The sequence below is a fragment of the Choloepus didactylus genome, chromosome 6, assembly GCF_015220235.1.
Source record: "Choloepus didactylus isolate mChoDid1 chromosome 6, mChoDid1.pri, whole genome shotgun sequence".
NCBI classification, from domain to species: Eukaryota; Metazoa; Chordata; class Mammalia; order Pilosa; family Megalonychidae; genus Choloepus; species Choloepus didactylus.
The window spans coordinates 7,983,733-8,002,241 of record NC_051312.1 but is presented as its reverse complement, the minus strand read 5'-3'; the positions used below and the strand labels follow the sequence as shown (position 1 = coordinate 8,002,241).

The window sequence follows — 18,509 nt, the reverse complement described above, 5'->3', positions numbered from 1 at the left end:
GGACTCGGGATAAAAAGTGTGATCTTGTGCTAGTTCTTTGAGAGATCTATGTTGTAATGTGTGCTTTCAGTCACTGCCTTCCATTCCCTTTATTCCAGGCTGGATTCATGCTGTGTATACTCCTACAGACACATTAGTGTTTGGAGGCAATTTTTTGCATAGCTTCAACATCCCCATGCAATTAAAAATATACAACATTGAAGATCGGACACGGGTAAGTAATTCTAACACTAATTATGAAGAGGTTTATTCCATTTAAGACAGATGTTAAGATATACATTGATAGTTTGTCAAAACTTCAGTTGTCTCTGAATTGAAATGCAGTGTTCACATTTTGAGAACACTGGGAAAAATTAAAATTTTATGACGACCCATGTACTTGGTTTTGGGGACTTCAGTTCTTTGAGGTTCTTGGTTTCTTGGATTTTTATAGGACCAGACATGGACATCTGGTAATCTCTGAAGCCATGTCTTCATTTTTATGCTCTTAGAATAATTTGATGTCATGGAATTTATCAACTCAAGATTCATAACTGTAAATTCATCTGTCTTTTGATGTAATACTCAACCTGTTTTACTTCAGCGTGTAAATGTGTATACTGCCTTTCTTAAACTGGAGTTCCATGAAAGAATTAAGCCCTCCAGAACTTGATTTGTTTGTCTTATTTTCTGTTTTCCCAAGGTTGATACCTAGCTATTCCTATTCTAGATGCACAGAAGAGAATTTAATTCCTTATGCACAATAAAGGCAGGGGTCAATAAACTTTTCCTTTAAAGGGCAAGATAGTAAATATTTTAGGCTTTGTGGGCCATATGGTATCTGTCGCAGCCACTTAACTCTGCCTTGGAGTATGAAATATTTAAACGAATCCACTTGACTGGTTGAATATCAAATACTTTTCACATGTCACAAAGTATTTTTCTTCTAATTTTTTTTCAACGATTTAAAAATGTAACATTTTTAACTCACAGGATTTACAAAAAAACAGGCAGCAGATCAAATCCACTGCTGTTGTTTGCTGACCCAAGCCTTAGGGAATTACGGTTTAATACTTTAGCAAAACCCTGGTTGTAAGGGCTGAATAATATCTGATGAAACGACAAATGATTTTGACATTAAAACAGTAATTACAATATTTAGGGGTCATGTTCATAATTTACTTTCAAATAGTTGAGCAAAAAATAATATTATATGTGAATAGAGACTAGCAAATGTGGGGAAATGTTAATAGTGAATCTAGGAGAATGGTATACTAGTGTACATGATACTTTTTGATAGATTTGAAAGTTTCAAAATGAAAAAAAAATAGCAATTAGTGAACAATTTACGACTTTCAGAGGTAATGGTCAATGACTTACATACTGTGAACATGGTCAGTTAACCATTATGGTGCCCTTTTTGAAACATTTATTTTGGTTTAGAAGCTACTTGCCACCTTTTACATAAGACTGGTATTATTGTTGAACTTGTAGCAGTTGCCCTTTTAGTAAAATTAAAAGAAGCAGCGATGTTTCTTCAATAAATTTTGTAAAAGTGGATTTCTTCTAGTCGAAGTGTAATGAAATTACAAAAGAAGTATTTTAGTGAGTTTGAAGTTTTAATAAAGGTATATATATGCAAATATAGTTAAAATGTTTCAAAAGAAAAAAGTTTTGTAGTAAAATATTCTTGCTTAAACTCAGAATCATTCTAAGAGGTAATGCCCCTCACCTGCTATAAGAGTCCGTCTGAAAATTGATTTTGAGAAAACATTCCCCTATTGTAGCTAAAGGTGATTGTTAAACCTGGGCTTAATTGTTTGTTCAGTTTCCGGAACCAGACAATTAATACTTAATACTGTAGACTACAGTTAGTCAAGAAAGGGAGGATGTATATTTAGTAGCATAGATAAAAAGTGCCTATCTGCATGAAAAGTTTCTGTAGCCTGTTAATCTGGTAAAAACGGTTCTTGATTTATCTATCTAATTCTTAGACTTTGTGTTTAGAAAGTTGTTGAATTTTAGTATCTAACCATCATATTATTCTGTTCTTCCTAAGAATAATTGTTTCTTTACAAATAAGGAATATTTTTGTTTCTGTGAAATTTCATTGGGTCCCCTTCATCCTGACACACACAGCAGTTTTTTATTGCTTTCCATACCAGCCTGTTATATGCCAATAGCATCATGGCATCTGTTAAATATATTATTGATGACTAAAAACTTAGGAAGTTTAATTTTAAAGAGAATGTTTTCACAAAACATTTTAAAAGAGAATGCTTTACAAAAGAAATATAAAGCATATTGTAAACTCAAGGCACTCTTCTAGTTACTTTTGCTATTTCAATGTAAAAATTCACTATTTAAATTTGAGTGTTGATAATCTGCTGATAGTATTGAAAGACTCAGTAATTTTTTAATGAGGATTTTTAAAAAATATTTCAAAAAATTTCAGCCCGATGTTAGAAATTGGTAGGCTCTGTGGTGTTTGGCAGCAGAGGTGAAATGTAATGAGGGCAAGTTGAGTGTGAGTTATCTTGGCTATTATTTATATACTCCATTGTTTCCATTTAAAAAAAATGGAAAGTTTAATGCCTTTACTGTCTATTTTCTATTTTTTACTGTCATATTACATAGTTCTGTTCAGAGTTCCAAAGGACTTTACAGAGGGTTATCCTGAACTCCTAATTAGTACCCTTCTAGAAAAGTACGGATATGCTTAAAAAGCTAGTGAAAGGCACTATGTTATTATAATTTATTTGGGGGTACTGAGTACCTATTAATTTTTGTCCCCCCTTAGCAGAATTAAATTAATTTGACTTTTAAAATAAGGGAAGAGAAACCTCTTATAGTTGTTAAAGCTGTAGCCCTGTAAGAGACACAGAATCAAGGCCTGGCTATTCTGCATTGGAAAGCTAATGAGGGGCTGATTAGGAAAAGTACATGCCTCTCCTGTCTTGTGATGAGGAAGGTGATATCCTCATTCCACAGTGATTCCCTGTGACCTGGTGAAGGGTTCTGGAAGGGGACTCCCATCCAGTTCTCCTTGATTCAGGAAGATTCCATGACATGGGGCTTTGGAAGGGGTAGGTTGTTGTCTCTTCAGTATGGGAGGAGATGAGAACATTCTTGGGGGTTGTATATTGAAAACATCTGAAATGTATTGTTTGACTTAACCTTTGCAAAAATGCCCTCTGTGTAAAAGAAGACAGCAAAATGTATATTTAGGAAGTGTCTCCATCATTGGTCTTGCTCACTGATTAATCCATGCTGATTTTTCTTTTTCTTGACTATGGCAGATCTTAAGGGCACTTCTTTTTATTATTATTCAGCTGCAATAATCTCATGTTACTTTTGGGAAAAAGGGAAAGAAAACTGGTTGATTAGGCCATATGAATGTTAATCTGATTTGTGTACATACCATCTTAGCAAACAACAAAGTACTAGGCAGGAAAGTTGAGTCGATATTAGGGAAAATACTCAGTCTTGTGTCCTCATCTGGACAGAACTTGAGAATGAGTCTGTAATCATATTTCCATGTATGTAAGGACATACTAAGACCATGAACTTCATACTCGTGTCCCACTGCCTTTGGAGTCAGGGTAAAAGCTATAGTAAGGGCAAAAGTGCCTGGCATGCCTTTGTATCCTAAGAACCGTAACACAGTTTTCTCATTAAGTATAATGTGTGTTATTCTAACATTCTACTCTGTCCAAAAACCCAAAATTTCTTTTGTTGCTTTCTCATTCAACCAAGGCAGCTTCTGGTGGTTCTGAATGGTCTTTGCAAGTACCTTCTATCTTTAGTGATTGTTTCCCAAGACCAACATTTTCTGCGCTAACAGTTCCACTTAAATTCTGGCTTCAAATGCCAACCTGAATTTGCAGGTTGACTAGAGAGAGTTTCTTTTGGGTTAATTATTGAAATGATTTCCTTGAAAATTGTCATCAACTTGCTTTTCTCACTATTCTGTTCCTGTATAGGTTCCAAATAAGTTCCGCTATCCATTTTACTATGAGATGTGTTGGTACGTGTTGGAGCGCTATGTGTACTGCATAACTAACCGCTCCCACCTAACTAAGGAATTTCAGAAAGAATCCCTTAGCATGGGTAAGTGTCATGCCTACCTGAACTTCCAGACCAAGACACTTTTTACAACCTGCAAGAATGAGGGTGAGGTCAGGAATATTTAGTAGGCTATTGGTGGCTCAACAGTTTTGTTTTTGTTCTACTTATCTATTTGGAAGTATCACACCTCATTCTTTGGGATTGAATACCTAGTCAAAGCTGATCTCCTTACCCAGATGTGAATTAGTAGGCTGAATGAAATACTCTGGAGCTCATCTTTGTCTGAATTGTTAGTACTTAGTTCCTCAGGAAATAATCAGTTGTCTAATTATTGCATGAGGAATGGTCTTTGGTACAATAAAATCTAGGAATATATCATCATCATCATAACTCTTGTTATATCCCAGGCATTCTACTAAGCGTTAACATATGTTAAATTGTTATAATTGAGGTAAGTATTTAATAGCCCCATTTTACAGATGGGAACATTGAGATTAAGGTTAAAAAATTTGTCTGTTATCTTACAGTTGATAAGTGACAAACTTCAGCCCTGGTTGGTCACAGTTTAAGAGCAGAGGACTGTGCTTTAGTGTTTCCCAAACTTCTGTCAAGAGAAATATTTTATTGAATGACAGAGTTAGTTTCAAAAAAATATTTTTAGACTGTTCCATGCCTTAAAATGGAGAGGAGCCAACACTGTAATCTCCTATAGTCACAAGTTTCTTTGGCTCTTCAATATAAGCAAGATACTTTTTAGCATTTTCTTCTTACTGTATAAATTTGCTCATAGTTTATTTTCTCATTAGAGAATAAAAAATGCTCTCCCATTAATGTGAAATCAAGATACAGTATTGTATAAAGCACAATCCCAATTTTGTTTTAAAATATATATAATTAGTCATATGCACAGAAAAAGATGGAAAGGAAATGCATCACACTGTTTAGTTATTATCCCAGGGTAGACGGATAAGGGATGACTTATTTACTTCTTTTCACCTTACTGTATTTTATATATTATTGATAGTAAACTTGTATTGCTTTCATAATAATAGAAGAAAAAAAAAGACCACCGAACATTTAAAAATTCTTCTCTCATTCTTCTCATTAAAACATTTATTTTTACTTTGTTTTGACTATTGAAATCTTTTGAAAAAATATTTACTTTTGTTTTATTTTGGTAGATATGTTGCTAGAATTACTTCAGAGCTTAACTTTATGGACAAAGCTTTGGACAGAATTACTTTTTAAATATATGTACTTCATACTGTCTACTCTTTTTAAATGATAATGAAATTATACTCCCACATTTAAGCTTGAGCTTGAAACTAATTCACAGCCACATTCATAGGTAACTTATTTCAAGATCACATGATTCAAAGCTTGGGGCTTCTCAACCTTTAAAAAAATCCAGTTGAATGTTATCTCAGTTGTCCTGGCAGGTCAGGGTTCTACTTCTACCTGTAACCGTGATTTTCAGCCGTGGACTAAACAATGCCTATGAGTGCTTTAGGAATATGCAGAAGGTATATGGAACCAGGGAGAAGAAAGCCATCTAGAAATGGGTTGGAATAAGGAGAAACCTTTTTTAAAAAATTATTTTTAATTGGGTAAAATAGATATAACATAAAAATCATTTTAACTTTTTAAGTGAACAATCTGTGACATTAAGTACATTGACAATGTTGTGCAACTTTCATCACTGTCTATTTATAGAATATTTTCATCATTCTGAGCAGAAGGAGGGACCATTTTTAAAATGTGACATCTTATTCATAACCCATGCCACCTATTTCTCTGGTTGATCAGATGACCAAGCTGCATGTCCTTACTGCATTTTTTCCTTCATATCTGCAGATTTGGAGTTAAATGGGTTGGAATCTGGAAATGGGGATGAGGAAACAGTGGATCGAGAGCCCCGGCGCTTGAGCAGTAGGCGTTCTGTCCTCACTAGCCCTGTAACCAATGGGGTAAACCTGGATTATGATGGACTGGGCAAAACCTGCCGAAGTCTTCCAAGTCTGAAGAAATCTTTGTCTGGGGACTCGTCCTCTGACTCTAGCCGGCCCTCCCACAATGGCCAAGTGTGGGATCCCCAGTGTAGTCCCCGAAAGGACAGGCAGGTGCATCTGACCCATTTTGAGCTTGAAGGCCTTCGCTGCCTTGTAGATAAGTTGGAATCTCTGCCACTGCACAAGAAATGTGTCCCCACAGGGATAGAAGACGAAGACGCCCTCATTGCTGATGTAAAGGTAATGGTTGTGTTGTTTTGTATGACAGCTGCTGATCTGGCTAGGGCAGTCGGTTTCTGGATTCTGAAGGAGAACGTACATGAATTTTGGATAATTTCTGATTCAGCTGGAGACAAGTTAGTATGTGCATATGTGTGTTTGTTCTGCTCATTGTTTTCAGTTCCTAGGATGAGATTAGATCCTTGTTAAGAAAATACTAACCAACAGTCATATGTTCAGTTAGGACTTAAATTTGTTCTTAAAAACACAGATTTCAGGCTGATCTCCAAATAAAGGAAAGCTTGAGAATGTTTGTATTAAGAAATTTTATACTTAAATTATCCTCCAGTAAAGAAGCCTATTTCAGGACAAAAGTGGCTGATAATATCTATTGCAAACCCCAAGAAGCTTGAGAAGGAAGAAATTGTTCTGTGTTGGATTATTCTGAAAGTAGGTTTAGCATCTTTCGTTTCAAATTTATCTAGTATTAAAACTTAAATACATTGGGACAGCTTCTGAGAAAAGTGTCATTTTAAGCATAGTCCATCCTATTGCTTTATCAAGTTTCTTCATATTATGTGTATATTTTTTTCAAGAAGCCTCCCGCATCAGTAATCTTCAAAGTCTAGTCTATACTTCACGTATTGGTCTCAGAGAAATAAACTTTTAAGGAATCCAGATTCAAGCTATCTGATCTAGACGGTGTTCTTTTACGTCTTTCCTCCTAGGTAACCATTAATGTAGACACTAAGAAGCATAAAGCTGCGAATAATAATTTTCTTTTTAAATCACCTAGGTGTTTGGATCTATTTCATGGATGTATTAGAAAACTAGGCCAAAATTTGTAATGAGCATTATCTTGAAAACCTGTCACAGAAGAACTTACAGGAAATAGTTTTGTGTGACCTCAAGGAAGAGGGGCTATAAATGTAGCATAGTAGGTCTCTTCCATCCCCGATTTCTGATTCAGGTTTTCCTTGGCCACCCTATAACCAGTTGAGATGCTTTCCAGCTTCTGCCAGCCACCTCAGGAGATCCAAAGCATGGGATGAGACCTGAACTTATTTAACTACAATTGACGTTACATTTCTTTCCCTTTCTCTCTTTCTTTCTTTCTTTCTTTCTTTCTTTCTTTCTTTCTTTCTTTCTTTCTCTCTCTCTCTCTCTCTCTCTCTCTCTCTCTCTCTCTTTCTTTCTTTCCTTTCTTTCCTTCTTTCCTTCTTTTCTTTTTTTCATTTTAGAACCAACATTTCACTTTTATATTGTTTATTCATCAGTGAAAAGTTAAAAAATTAAAGAAGCTAAAAAAGGGCTGGTCATATGATAAGGTTAGTCTGCAGTAGTGATAGAAGCTGGACAGTTTTAAAGTTTGTTGTTCCTGGTTTAGTTCTAAAAGAAGCAGTTGGTAACATCATGGCTTGTATTTAGGGGGGGAAATGTGGTTTGTATTTAGAGGAGGAAATGATAAAAGTTCCAGGTAGGTGTGGTGTTATTTCTATAACGATTAATGCACAGTGAAACAAACTTAGTCATACTTTTCCAGATTCACTTCCCACCCTTCAGTGAGCAAAGGGCATTTAAATTTTTTCTTTTCCTTTGTGGTATGACAAATAAAATTATATAATCCTGAGCGTTTGACTGGATGAACGAACTTTTGCCATGGCAGTGTACCATCTTCTTTTCTACAGTGGTCTTTCTTTCTTCCTTTCTTAATATATAGCTATTCTATTTTGGATGCCTTTGAGAAACATTAAATTGGGACTTTGGGGACTTCTTAACTTACATGATCACCTTTAGGAACCCTAAGGAAAACGATTTCTAAGTTTATATCTCACTAACATTCTTTTGGCCTGGATATCTGTATTTCTAATTAATGCAAAAGAAAAGTATCTTTTTAGTCCTAAGACATGTGTACAGATTTGACTCCACTGAATCCTGGTGTAGGAAGCAGAAGCTCTATTATAATATATCCACTAATTAATAGTTACAAGATCAAGTGCCATGACAGAAATCCATGAATTCCCTTAAGTCATTACAGTAGTATAACTAAAGTAGTTACTTGAAAAGGCAGAGTGGTGTAGTGGTATAGCAGGCAAAAATGTAGAAAGATTTGGGTCAAAAGGAGGCAGCAAGAAGGGGGGTGGGGAATGAGGTAAGAAGCGACATCTAAAGAGGACTCTTGGCATAGTGAAAAGTGGTCTATAGGGAGTTTCCTTGTGTTTATCAGGAATCACTGAAAAGCATGGCTGCAGTCACTAACTTGTAGTGACATAAGAGGCAAGACCCTGTGGAATGAGTAACCAGGGGCAGTACTGCATGGGCTGATGGTATAGGACTTCATCCTGCAGAAGCTGGTCTACACTTTCTCTTGTTTATTCAGTAACAGTCAAAATGCAGCCAGTGTCAGAAAACAACAGATTTAGACCCTAGCTCTGCAAGCAGTTGCACTTAAGATTAAATGAACTAATTATTCCTTCATTTGATCAGTTATGTTTAATCTGAGATTCAGAAATAGTGAGTTCAGAGCTTGAATATTTTGAGACTCTAAGGATCTCTCAAAAGAGAAAAAAAGCATTGGATTGGGTAGGTGCCAAATCCTGGCACAGCTTGGAACTCTGCAGTGCTGGAGAACTTGTGCTTATAGCACTGAAGGCTGTGCTGCAGTGGCAGAGGAAAACAAGCACAGAAGTTTGCCTTTCTTACAGAGAAGGGGATTGTTTCCTCTTGTAACCTATTTGGCTCTCAGAAATAGCTAGCAGAAGAGATAAAGGAAAAGTGGTGAGATGGGATAACCATATTTACATAATCCCTAGAAGAAAGGTCAATTTTAGTGATGAGGTAAAAGGACTTTGAAGATATTAAAAGGTTAAGTTTTATGGTGTTGCAGAATCATAGAATATAGAGGTGGAGGAGGGGGGTTAGATGAAAAACTGGGCATTAAAAAGTGCTAAGTTATTGGTAAAGTTCAGAGGAACGTTACCGGTGTGTCTAAAGTTCCATTTGGGAGGGGTGTAGGAGGTCTTGATTCCTAAAATGTACTAAAGGTAGAATGGTGTTTTCTCTTACTGTGAGATATTCTTAGGAATTACATTTGTAGAATTGGGAAGTTGTATCCTTGATATATGTTGAATAAAGACACAGGACATGGAGCAGAGTGTATAGTACAATCCCATTAGTGTAAGAAAAAATGCCTGTCTCTGCAGTGCTGGTATGGTGGGTCCCAGTAGGGTGGTGGGAGTCAGGTGGAAGATTTGAGTTTTTAATCGGAAGTTACTGTTTTGTTTGTATTTATTTTGGTAGTAAACAAATGTTTAATGTATGTAAATATATAAAAAAGCTTTTAAGACATCAATATATCAGGCTGCCCAACAGTGATTTTGAGTATTTTTCTACTTTCCTTTTTTCCCTGAAACGTTTTGATAAGCCTGCCAATCATGCTATGAGGCTTTTGGACAAGTTACTAAACCTGTCAAAACCTGTTTCCTCCTCTATAAAATAATATCTACCTCAGTGGGGTTGTAAAAATTAATGACAAAGTACTTAGTAATCAGTAGCATTATTATAGCAAAAAAAATTAGATGTTACAAATCTGTTAAATTCATTTATTCACCAGTGTGAATAATGCCTGCCTACTCAGTGCCGGGTACCAGGCTGAGTGTTGGGGGAAATATGCACACATGCCATGGTCCCAGCCCTCAGAGGGCTCCAGCCCAGGAGGAGCAGGCCTTTGAGTGGCTTAGGAGGAGAAGTGCATCCTAGTTTTGCAGGGGCTGTGCACGATGTAGGGTACAGAGTGAACACTACCGGGAGGGAGGAGGGGGGCATGGCAGATTCTGTCCTAAGGGAAGGAGATGTCAGTCTTCTTAATTCACCAGTTAATAAATGTTTCCTGTTAGAAAATCATTCAAATGGATTATTGCAGCATTATATAAATGGAAAAAGCCTGGCAGTTGATAAATTTACAAGTTGTTCTTTGTGGCACAATAGGCCACTACCACTCTTAAAACGTGCTAAAAATATCTATACTGTAAAATATTTTCTTTATATTCCTGTACTATGTAATGTCATGTTCTTACTAATTCTGAACTTTTATTCTGAATTAGTAGGAATAAAAAACTTATTTAATTTGTGATTGGGAAACTTTAGTGCAGTATCTGTTTTTTTTGTCCTTTCCTAGTGACCTCTAGAATTTGGACTTGCTACAGTTTGCTCTTGTGTTTTGTTTTAGAGTAACAGCTTCTCTTAAGTATTTGCACTTTATCATCCCTCTAGGTGAGGTATCACTGAAGACCAAGATAAGCATTTTCCAAGAAGACCTCTCAATGGTTAGATCACTATTAAAAGTTTTTCAAACATAATGGACTGATGACACTCTGGGTCTTTGAGCCTTAAGATAAAGTGCAAGCAGGAGGCTTAAGATGACCATATAAACATTTCCAGAAAGAGCACACAAGTCATTCCTACACTTGGTCAACTACTATAAACATTAAGATATACAACCCCTGGCATCAAGCAAAGCCCCAGGTCCCAGAAAGCCTATTTATTAGGCATTAGCTTTCCACCAGAAAGTCACTGAAACAACTATCTTGGAAATAAATGTGTCTAGCGGTGAGAACTAGGCTTTCTGTGACCTGAGATGTTTATGTCAAAAAGCAGTGTCTGTAATTTCCCAAAAAGCCAAGTTACATTTGTGAAGTCTAAAAATTACATAAATTTGGGCCCCAACTGCTGCTCTTTAGGGTTCCATTCCTGCTGAGCTTCTCCCATACTACTGACATGCAGTACACTGTAGATCGCAGACAACTCAACCTGCGGGTCCCTTTTCCTTCCTCCTGGATCCCAAAGAGCGCAGCGCTGTGGGCGGATCTGGAGATGTGGGCAGCGCGCGATGGACAGGTGGCTGTCAAAATGCAGGGTGGCTGCTCATCACGCGAATACCAGGGAGGAGGCAGGCAGAACAAATGGGAATAGACCCGGAAGTCCTGTTGTCCTGAGGGGCGCAGGGTGCGCTGCTGGGAAGTGAAAGTCGTGGTCAGAGGAAGGTGGCGGGTGGCTTCCTGAGCCTTGTTCAGAGGCAGGAGAAGAAAGCACTTTCTTGAAAATGACGGGCCTTAAGTTGAGCCTCAGCTATTGTAACCTCACCATGATGGAATTGCTAGAAGAGAGCTGCCTAGGCATCTTTCCTGGGATGGTGAAGTTCCCAGTCGTCACCAGAGGCATCTGTAATAGAAGTGGTTCTAAACAGACTTTTTTTGCATATCTCAGTATTGGTTGAAATGTGTCATTTCCGAAAGTATTTCTGGAAACAGATGATGGCTCGGGGTCCTTTGGGCTGGGCCAAAGGGAGCGGTGTCTGTGAGGGCGAGTGAAGCAGGCGCGCGTGTGCCTGGGAAGAAAAGGTAACTCCAAAGGAGCGCAGAGCCTAGTTCATCAGAGTGGCTGAACTCTGGGCACTTGGCTGAGGGCCCGAGAGGGGAGAGAGGGCGGAGTGTGTGCAGCTAACCGGAGAGCTGTGGCTGTAGCCTTGAGAGGTGACCCTGAGGGGCAGGGTGTGGCCTGACACGAGGACGAATGCCGAATGGGTTAAAGCTTTCCCTTTCGCTGGCGCCTTCTGAAGTCTGCCCCCGGGAGCCCTCGGGGGGGCCGGCCCTGGCTTCTCCTATTGCAGTGGTGGGGGGAGGGCGGCAGGGCGGGGGCCGAGGCCCAGCTCCCCTCCCCGACAGCATCTCCTCCAATGGGGAAGGAGAGGGCGGTTGCTGAGCACACCCCCTGCCGACTCTGCAGCGGAACGGCTGGGCCCGCTGCCTGGCTCCAGCCTGGCTCGCTCACTCGAGCTCAGCTCCCCCGCCTGCCATCTTCCGTTGCAAAGCATTTCTGGGAGCTGCATGTGGGTGACGCAGCAGCATTGTTCACAGGCACAGGAAGCCACGGCTGGGCTGGAGGACTCGAGGAGGAGCTCAGAGCACTGCGTGCAGCTCCCTCCGGGTAGCCTAAGGGTGAGAGCCAGGCTGCCGGGCCTTATGTGCTCTAGGGGATTCAAGAATTTTCAAGTAAATCCTAGAGGCGGAAAATCTAACTCCTTCAGCACAACTTCCAATACGGAAAACAAAACAAAGACGCTGGGGAAACTTCATCCGAGAGCCTCAGCAGCTCCAGAACGACGAGACACGCAAGGTCAGGCGGCCAGTCGGCCAAACCCTTTCAGGTTTGGGGTGTGTGTGACTGGAGGGACTTTGTTTCCTCCAAGAGGCAGAAGAACTGCCTGCCGGGCTAGTCCAGGACGGTGCTCCAGTTACTTCGTGATGGCTGAACCGTCATTGCACTTGTTCCTCCACCTGGTGTGGATTGTGCTTTTGAATTGGGTCGCATGGCTTTGGGGGAAATCTTTGTACCAGTGTGCCCAGACATCTCTGCTCTCTTCCCCTTCCTGTGGTCTTTGGGGTGTAGGCTTGTGTTTGAATGTTCTCTGGAATGCCAGGAGGCTAGATAGGCGTCAGCCTTCCCACACTCCACCCCCGCTCCCCCTATCCCAAACCCCTGCTGGTGAAGGGTGGTGGCTGCTTTATATGGTTTCTTGAAGGGCCTCAGCTGGAGTCTGCCTTTTTTGATGAAAGCAGGGCGTGCTGGGTTGAATAGCCCCAGCAAAATAAGGCTTAGGAGGAAATCTGCATTTCCCTCCACACCCACACACAGCCCAGTACCGAGTCGTGTATGTGTGAACAGCTTCCCCACCCCACCCCCACGCAGACACAGTTTCTCCGCCTACCCTTAGCCCCTGCAAAATTTTTGCAGGTAGAATTAGACTGCTTTTGGTGAGAACAGCTGTCCCTTTTCCACGCTCATAAACAATCGCGGATGTTCTGTGCGGGCTGTTTTGCTCAAAGTGGAAAGTCCCTGTTTGTGGACCGCTCAGTTCTCTCAGGCAGAGGAAATGGGCAGAGTCCTACTCCTCCTGGCAGTGGGCGGTGGGGGGGGGGGCAGCATGCTCCCCAGCACTCAGTTTGAATGGACCTGAATTTTTCACCCTAGCGAGATGAGGAGTCTACCAGAGCTTTGTCCCACGTGGCACCACACCCCACCTCTTCACCCCCACGCAGTGTGGTGCTTGCGGGAGGCTCCAGGATAGGGTGCCATGGCAACTTGAAGTAAATAAAACGTCTGCAAATGAAATCAGTTTGGGGGAGGGTGGGAGGCATCTGGAGCCTTGGCAAAGGAAATCTTCGCGGAGGAGCTTCTTGGGTAGGAGTTAAAGGGTCTTTCAAAGTCCTAACTCTGGGATTCGGGACATGATCCTTAGGATAAGGATGAAAGAGCTTGGTAGAGAAATTGCCTCATGCTTCAAAAAAACCCTGGTCTCTAGGTGCAGTGCCCACAGGATTATGAGAATGATTATGAAAGGTGGCACAGGAACGCTGACCTGTCCAGGATCAAAGTTGAATTTTCTCTGAAACAGTTAATATCTTATACACTTTTGGGGCAATCAGAAAGGGAATGTGTAACTTTACAGGTTTCGTGTTCCTTTGCTCTTGTGTTGCCTCAGGTCTCATGAGGTCAGAGAAAGAGGGATTTCATTCTGCTAGGTTTGGGCTTCAGGAATTTCTGTCTACAACAAAAAGTTTGTTTCCAGATTTACTTGAGTGGCAGTTCCTTAATTTAACATTGTCCCTCAAGTCATTCAAATTAGATTAGTTAAAGCTATGAGAACTATTGCCCAAAGATTGTCCCTGTCCCCCCTATAGGAATAAAGGCAAATCACTGTGTGTGTGTGTGTGTGTGTGTGTGTGTGTGAGAGAGAGAGAGAGAGAGGGAGGGAGGGAGGGAGGGAGGGAGGGTCATACATAGAGATTGATTTTGACATTCAGATTTCTGTAATAAGCCTTGGAAGAATAGAATCCTGAGTTGAATCAGGATGTTAAGGCTCCACTGCTCATATCTTTCGTTTGGTTTTATTAGCCAGTCATTTTTATGCCAATTTGCTCTCTCCTACAAAACAAGGGCATTACTTAATTACTGCCTGATAAATTTGAGTGGTATAGAAAAGTGAAGGGGTGATATAAGGTTTACTGTCACATATGGAACTACGTGACAAGTAGCACTTGTTGCCACAGTACTTAGTTGCTTTACTGCAAAGTGTTAACAGTTGAATGAAGATTTGGGTAAGGGGCTAGAAGCAAAGGTGAATTTGGAGTCTTCATGGGACTGCGCTTGTGTGAGTCAAAGTTTTCTTATTTTTTTCCCATTTACTTGTTTTGCAGTGAGGTTCTGCATTAGGGGAGAATAGGAACATTTGCCAACATGTACCTGGGGAACTGATGCGAAGTCTGAATACTCTTAGGAATGGTTGACTCTTTGTTCACCATGTACTGCTTTTCCTTCTTCTCTCCTATCCTCCCAATAGATTTTGCTGGAGGAGCTTGCAAACAGTGATCCCAAGTTAGCCCTCACTGGAGTACCTATAGTACAGTGGCCAAAAAGGGATAAGGTAAGAAACTTCTGCTTGATCTCCAGACTGCTTAGGTGTTCTGCTGGCTGATTGTTACCATTCCAGGAAGAAAAAGAACAACTAGATTGCAGACTAGATTGGTGCATTAATATAGACTGACAGAAGATCATTACTCAGTTCTGCTTTGACTGTTTGGCCAGGTAATTGGTTGTCTTTGGAGGCAGCTCTCTTAACTGTCCAAGTGGGAGGCCTCCCTCCATATTCAGATGACAAGGTGTGCATTTATTCTTAAGAATGGATCAGCTCCGCAAAGGAGAGGCTAGGCCTCCCTATATTTGTGCCTAAGAGTCTCCTCCTGAATGCCTCTTTGTTGCTCAGATGTGGCCCTCTCTCTCTGGCTAAGCCAACTTGAAAGGTGAAATCACTGCCCTCCCCCCTACGTGGGATCAGACACCCAGGGGAGTGAATCTCCCTGGCAACGTGGAATATGACTCCCGGGGAGGAATGTAGACCCGGCATCGTGGGATGGAGAACATCTTCTTGACCAAAAGGGGGATGTGAAAGGAAATGAAATAAGCTTCAGTGGCAGAGAGATTCCAAAACGAGCCGAGAGATCACTCTGGTGGGCACTCTTACGCACACTTTAGACAACCTTTTTTAGGTTCTAAAGAATTGGGGTAGCTGGTGGTGGATACCTGAAACTATTAAACTACAACCCAGAACCCATGAATCTCGAAGACAGTTGTATAAAAATGTAGCTTATGAGGGGTGACAGTGGGATTGGGAATGCCATAAGGACCAAACTCCACTTTGTCTAGTTTATGGATGGATGTGTAGAAAAGTAGGGGAAGCAAACAAACAGACAAAGGTACCTAGTGTTCTTTTTTACTTCAATTGCTCTTTTTCACTCTAATTATTATTCTTGTTATTTTTGTGTGTGTGCTAATGAAGGTGTCAGGGATTGATTTAGGTGATGAATGTACAACTATGTAATGGTACTGTAAACAATCGAAAGTACAATCTGTTTTGTATGACTGCGTGGTATGTGAATGTATCTCAATAAAATGATGATTAAAAAAAAAAAAAAAAAAAAGTGAATGATAGCATTCTGGTCCTTGCTACGAGTCTGGCAAATAAATTAGGCAAGACTTCAGTGTTCCCCAGCTGAAACTTGCAAAGCCATCACATTCCAGGGGTGTTTAGGGAAAATATAAAGGTATGTGGCTGAAAGTTGTCTTTAAAGAACCACCTCCTTCCCAGGTGGAAGAGTCCCACCTGGCCTCATAACAATTCAGTCATTTCTGATTCTTCAGTATTGTGTGTGGGAAAGTGTTTAAGGCACAGTGGGAAACTAAAGAAGTAGAAGACATGGTTCTTGTCCTTGAAAACGTCACTAACGGTAAATACATGTGATAAAATTATAAATAAATACCTGAGAGATTAATTCCAAATTTAAAAGCTATTGTAGTATCTGCTATGTACCAGGTTTATGCTTGGGTTCAAAGAACTAAAGAGATGAACAAGACCAGTGTCCTTTACTGTCTTGTTTAGGAGAATATTCTGAGTAGTGGTATTCAGGATAAGGATATATGGGAGGGCCCTTGAAGCGATTACAGTGGATGGCACTTATCCAGAAAGTATTGTAGGTTTTACAGGGCCATATAGTCTCTGTTGCAACTTCTCAATTCTGCCATTGTAGCATGAAAGCAGCTGTAGGCAACCCGTAAACAAATGATTGAGGCTGCGAACCAATAAAATTGTATTTATAATAGCAGGCAGTAGGCCAGATTTGGCCCATGAGCTGTAGTTAGCCAACCCCTGGGCTAGGTATACTACCACGTACATAGTCTTCTATGCTCTCCAGTCCAATAAGCTTCCTTGTGTATTTGACCTCCTTGCTTTTTCTTTTCAGCTTAAATTCCCCACCCGGCCAAAGGTGCGGGTTCCTACCATCCCCATCACAAAGCCTCACACTATGAAACCAGCTCCACGGCTAACACCTGTGAGGCCAGCTGCTGCCTCCCCCATTGTGTCAGGAGCCAGGCGGAGACGAGTGCGATGTCGAAAATGCAAAGCCTGTGTGCAAGGAGAATGTGGTGTTTGCCACTACTGCAGGGACATGAAGAAGTTTGGGGGGCCCGGGCGTATGAAGCAGTCCTGTGTCCTCCGGCAGTGTTTGGCAGTGAGTGATCTGCTGCGTAAAGAATATAGGGGAGGGGTAGTGGTGCCAAAGAGACTGTAATACACATAGTATAGAGTTATGGAGACTTCAGAGTTGGAAAGGAAAAGTTATGCTCCCCTTTTTGGCTATCTTTATTTTGTCCTTTTTCTCCCTGGGTTCAGAAAGAAGGTATTGAGCACTAAAAATGATCTAATGTAACTGTTCAGCCTTACCCAGTTTTCACAAAAGAGACCAGCATTTGAATGGCTGTGCACTGCCCTCTGTCCTCTCCTAAGTGGATTAGAAAGGACCAGTCAGGCTCAGGCCAGACCAATTGAAAGACAATTGGAGAAAAACTAGTCTGTAGTGGTCTCTAGTTCCCACGCAGTTGGTTCTCCTTATCTTCTTCCCCAGTCATTTTTCCTACCAAAAACCTCTCTTGTCTCTACCCTACCCCAGACTCCCTAAGTGTTTTTAGTAAAGAACTCAAGAACCAAATAGCCCAGTTAAAGGGAAGCTGAAAGGATAAAGATCTAAGTCTGCTCTCATCTTGGTTTCTGTCTTTATCCTCTTGTAGCCCAGACTGCCTCACTCAGTCACATGTTCCCTGTGTGGGGAGGTGGATCAGAATGAGGAGACACAGGACTTTGAGAAGAAACTCATGGAATGCTGTATCTGCAACGAGATAGTTCATCCTGGCTGCCTCCAGGTGAGGAGAGGCCTAAGCGGCTTCTGAAGTCTCAGCTGATGGAGTATCTAAAGACACTGAGAGGAGCAACGGAAGTCTGGGACCTTTGACAACGGGTTGTCGGCATCCCTACTGTGGGAAAACAGCTCTATGATTATGTTATGATCTAACATCAGCCCCTTATTCAAATGTTTACTGTCAGGCAACTGTGCTAAATCCCGAGGATAGACAGTAAGCAAAATACATCCGGTTCTGGCCCTCGTGGAGCTTAGTCTGTCCTCTGGAGTCCGCAGGCCAACAAGGAACAGCCTAGTCTGTTTTGCCACTCTGGATATTAGTTCCTGAGAGATGGGGAGGGCAATAATATTAGCTAACATTTAATGACTGCTCTGTCTGTATCAGGCTTGGTATACACCCAAGGAGCTTAGAGATCGATTAAACTGGTCTAGCAAGGGCCCTGGGCCTTGCTGTTCTCTGAAAGTTCCCCAGGGCAGTGAACCCCTGTTTTCCATGAATTCCCTTGTTTAATTTTTAAGACAACCCTTTGAAGTTGGGTCTGCCATATTTCTTCATATTTCTTTCAATGAAGTTGGTGTGTTCTTGGCCTTCCCAGAAAGTGTCAACTCTGTCATGACTGCCACCTGGCTGACAGTGCTTATAAGACACTGTTGATTGTGAGAATCATCCTAATTTCAGAAAGATTAAAATGTGAAAAAATACACATCTTAGAATTGATAAAATAGGCTATCTCCAATTTACAGATGATGATAATGGTTAAAACAAAGCATTTACTTGTATCAGGCACTATTCTAAACACTTTACATGATACATAGTTCCTTTGAGCCTTACCACAACCCCATAAGGTGGGTGTTGTTACTTATCCCCATTTTACAGTTGACCACACTGATAAAGCAAGCGACTGTAACTCCTGCGCCCCACTGC

At 40.7% G+C, this 18,509-nt stretch overlaps 1 protein-coding gene across 3 annotated transcripts in view; it reads left to right on the top strand.

Annotated features, from left to right (window-relative positions):
• Positions 1–18,509, top strand: part of KDM2A (lysine demethylase 2A) — a 112,047-nt gene that overhangs the window by 83,598 nt on the left and 9,940 nt on the right. For all 3 annotated transcript variants that reach the window (XM_037838018.1, XM_037838017.1, XM_037838016.1), the window contains exons 10-15: positions 99–214; positions 3,963–4,089; positions 5,902–6,296; positions 14,674–14,757; positions 16,631–16,900; positions 17,457–17,588. In XM_037838018.1, the coding sequence (XP_037693946.1) occupies positions 99–214; positions 3,963–4,089; positions 5,902–6,296; positions 14,674–14,757; positions 16,631–16,900; positions 17,457–17,588 (1,124 nt within the window). The remainder of the gene's footprint in view (positions 1–98; positions 215–3,962; positions 4,090–5,901; positions 6,297–14,673; positions 14,758–16,630; positions 16,901–17,456; positions 17,589–18,509) is intronic.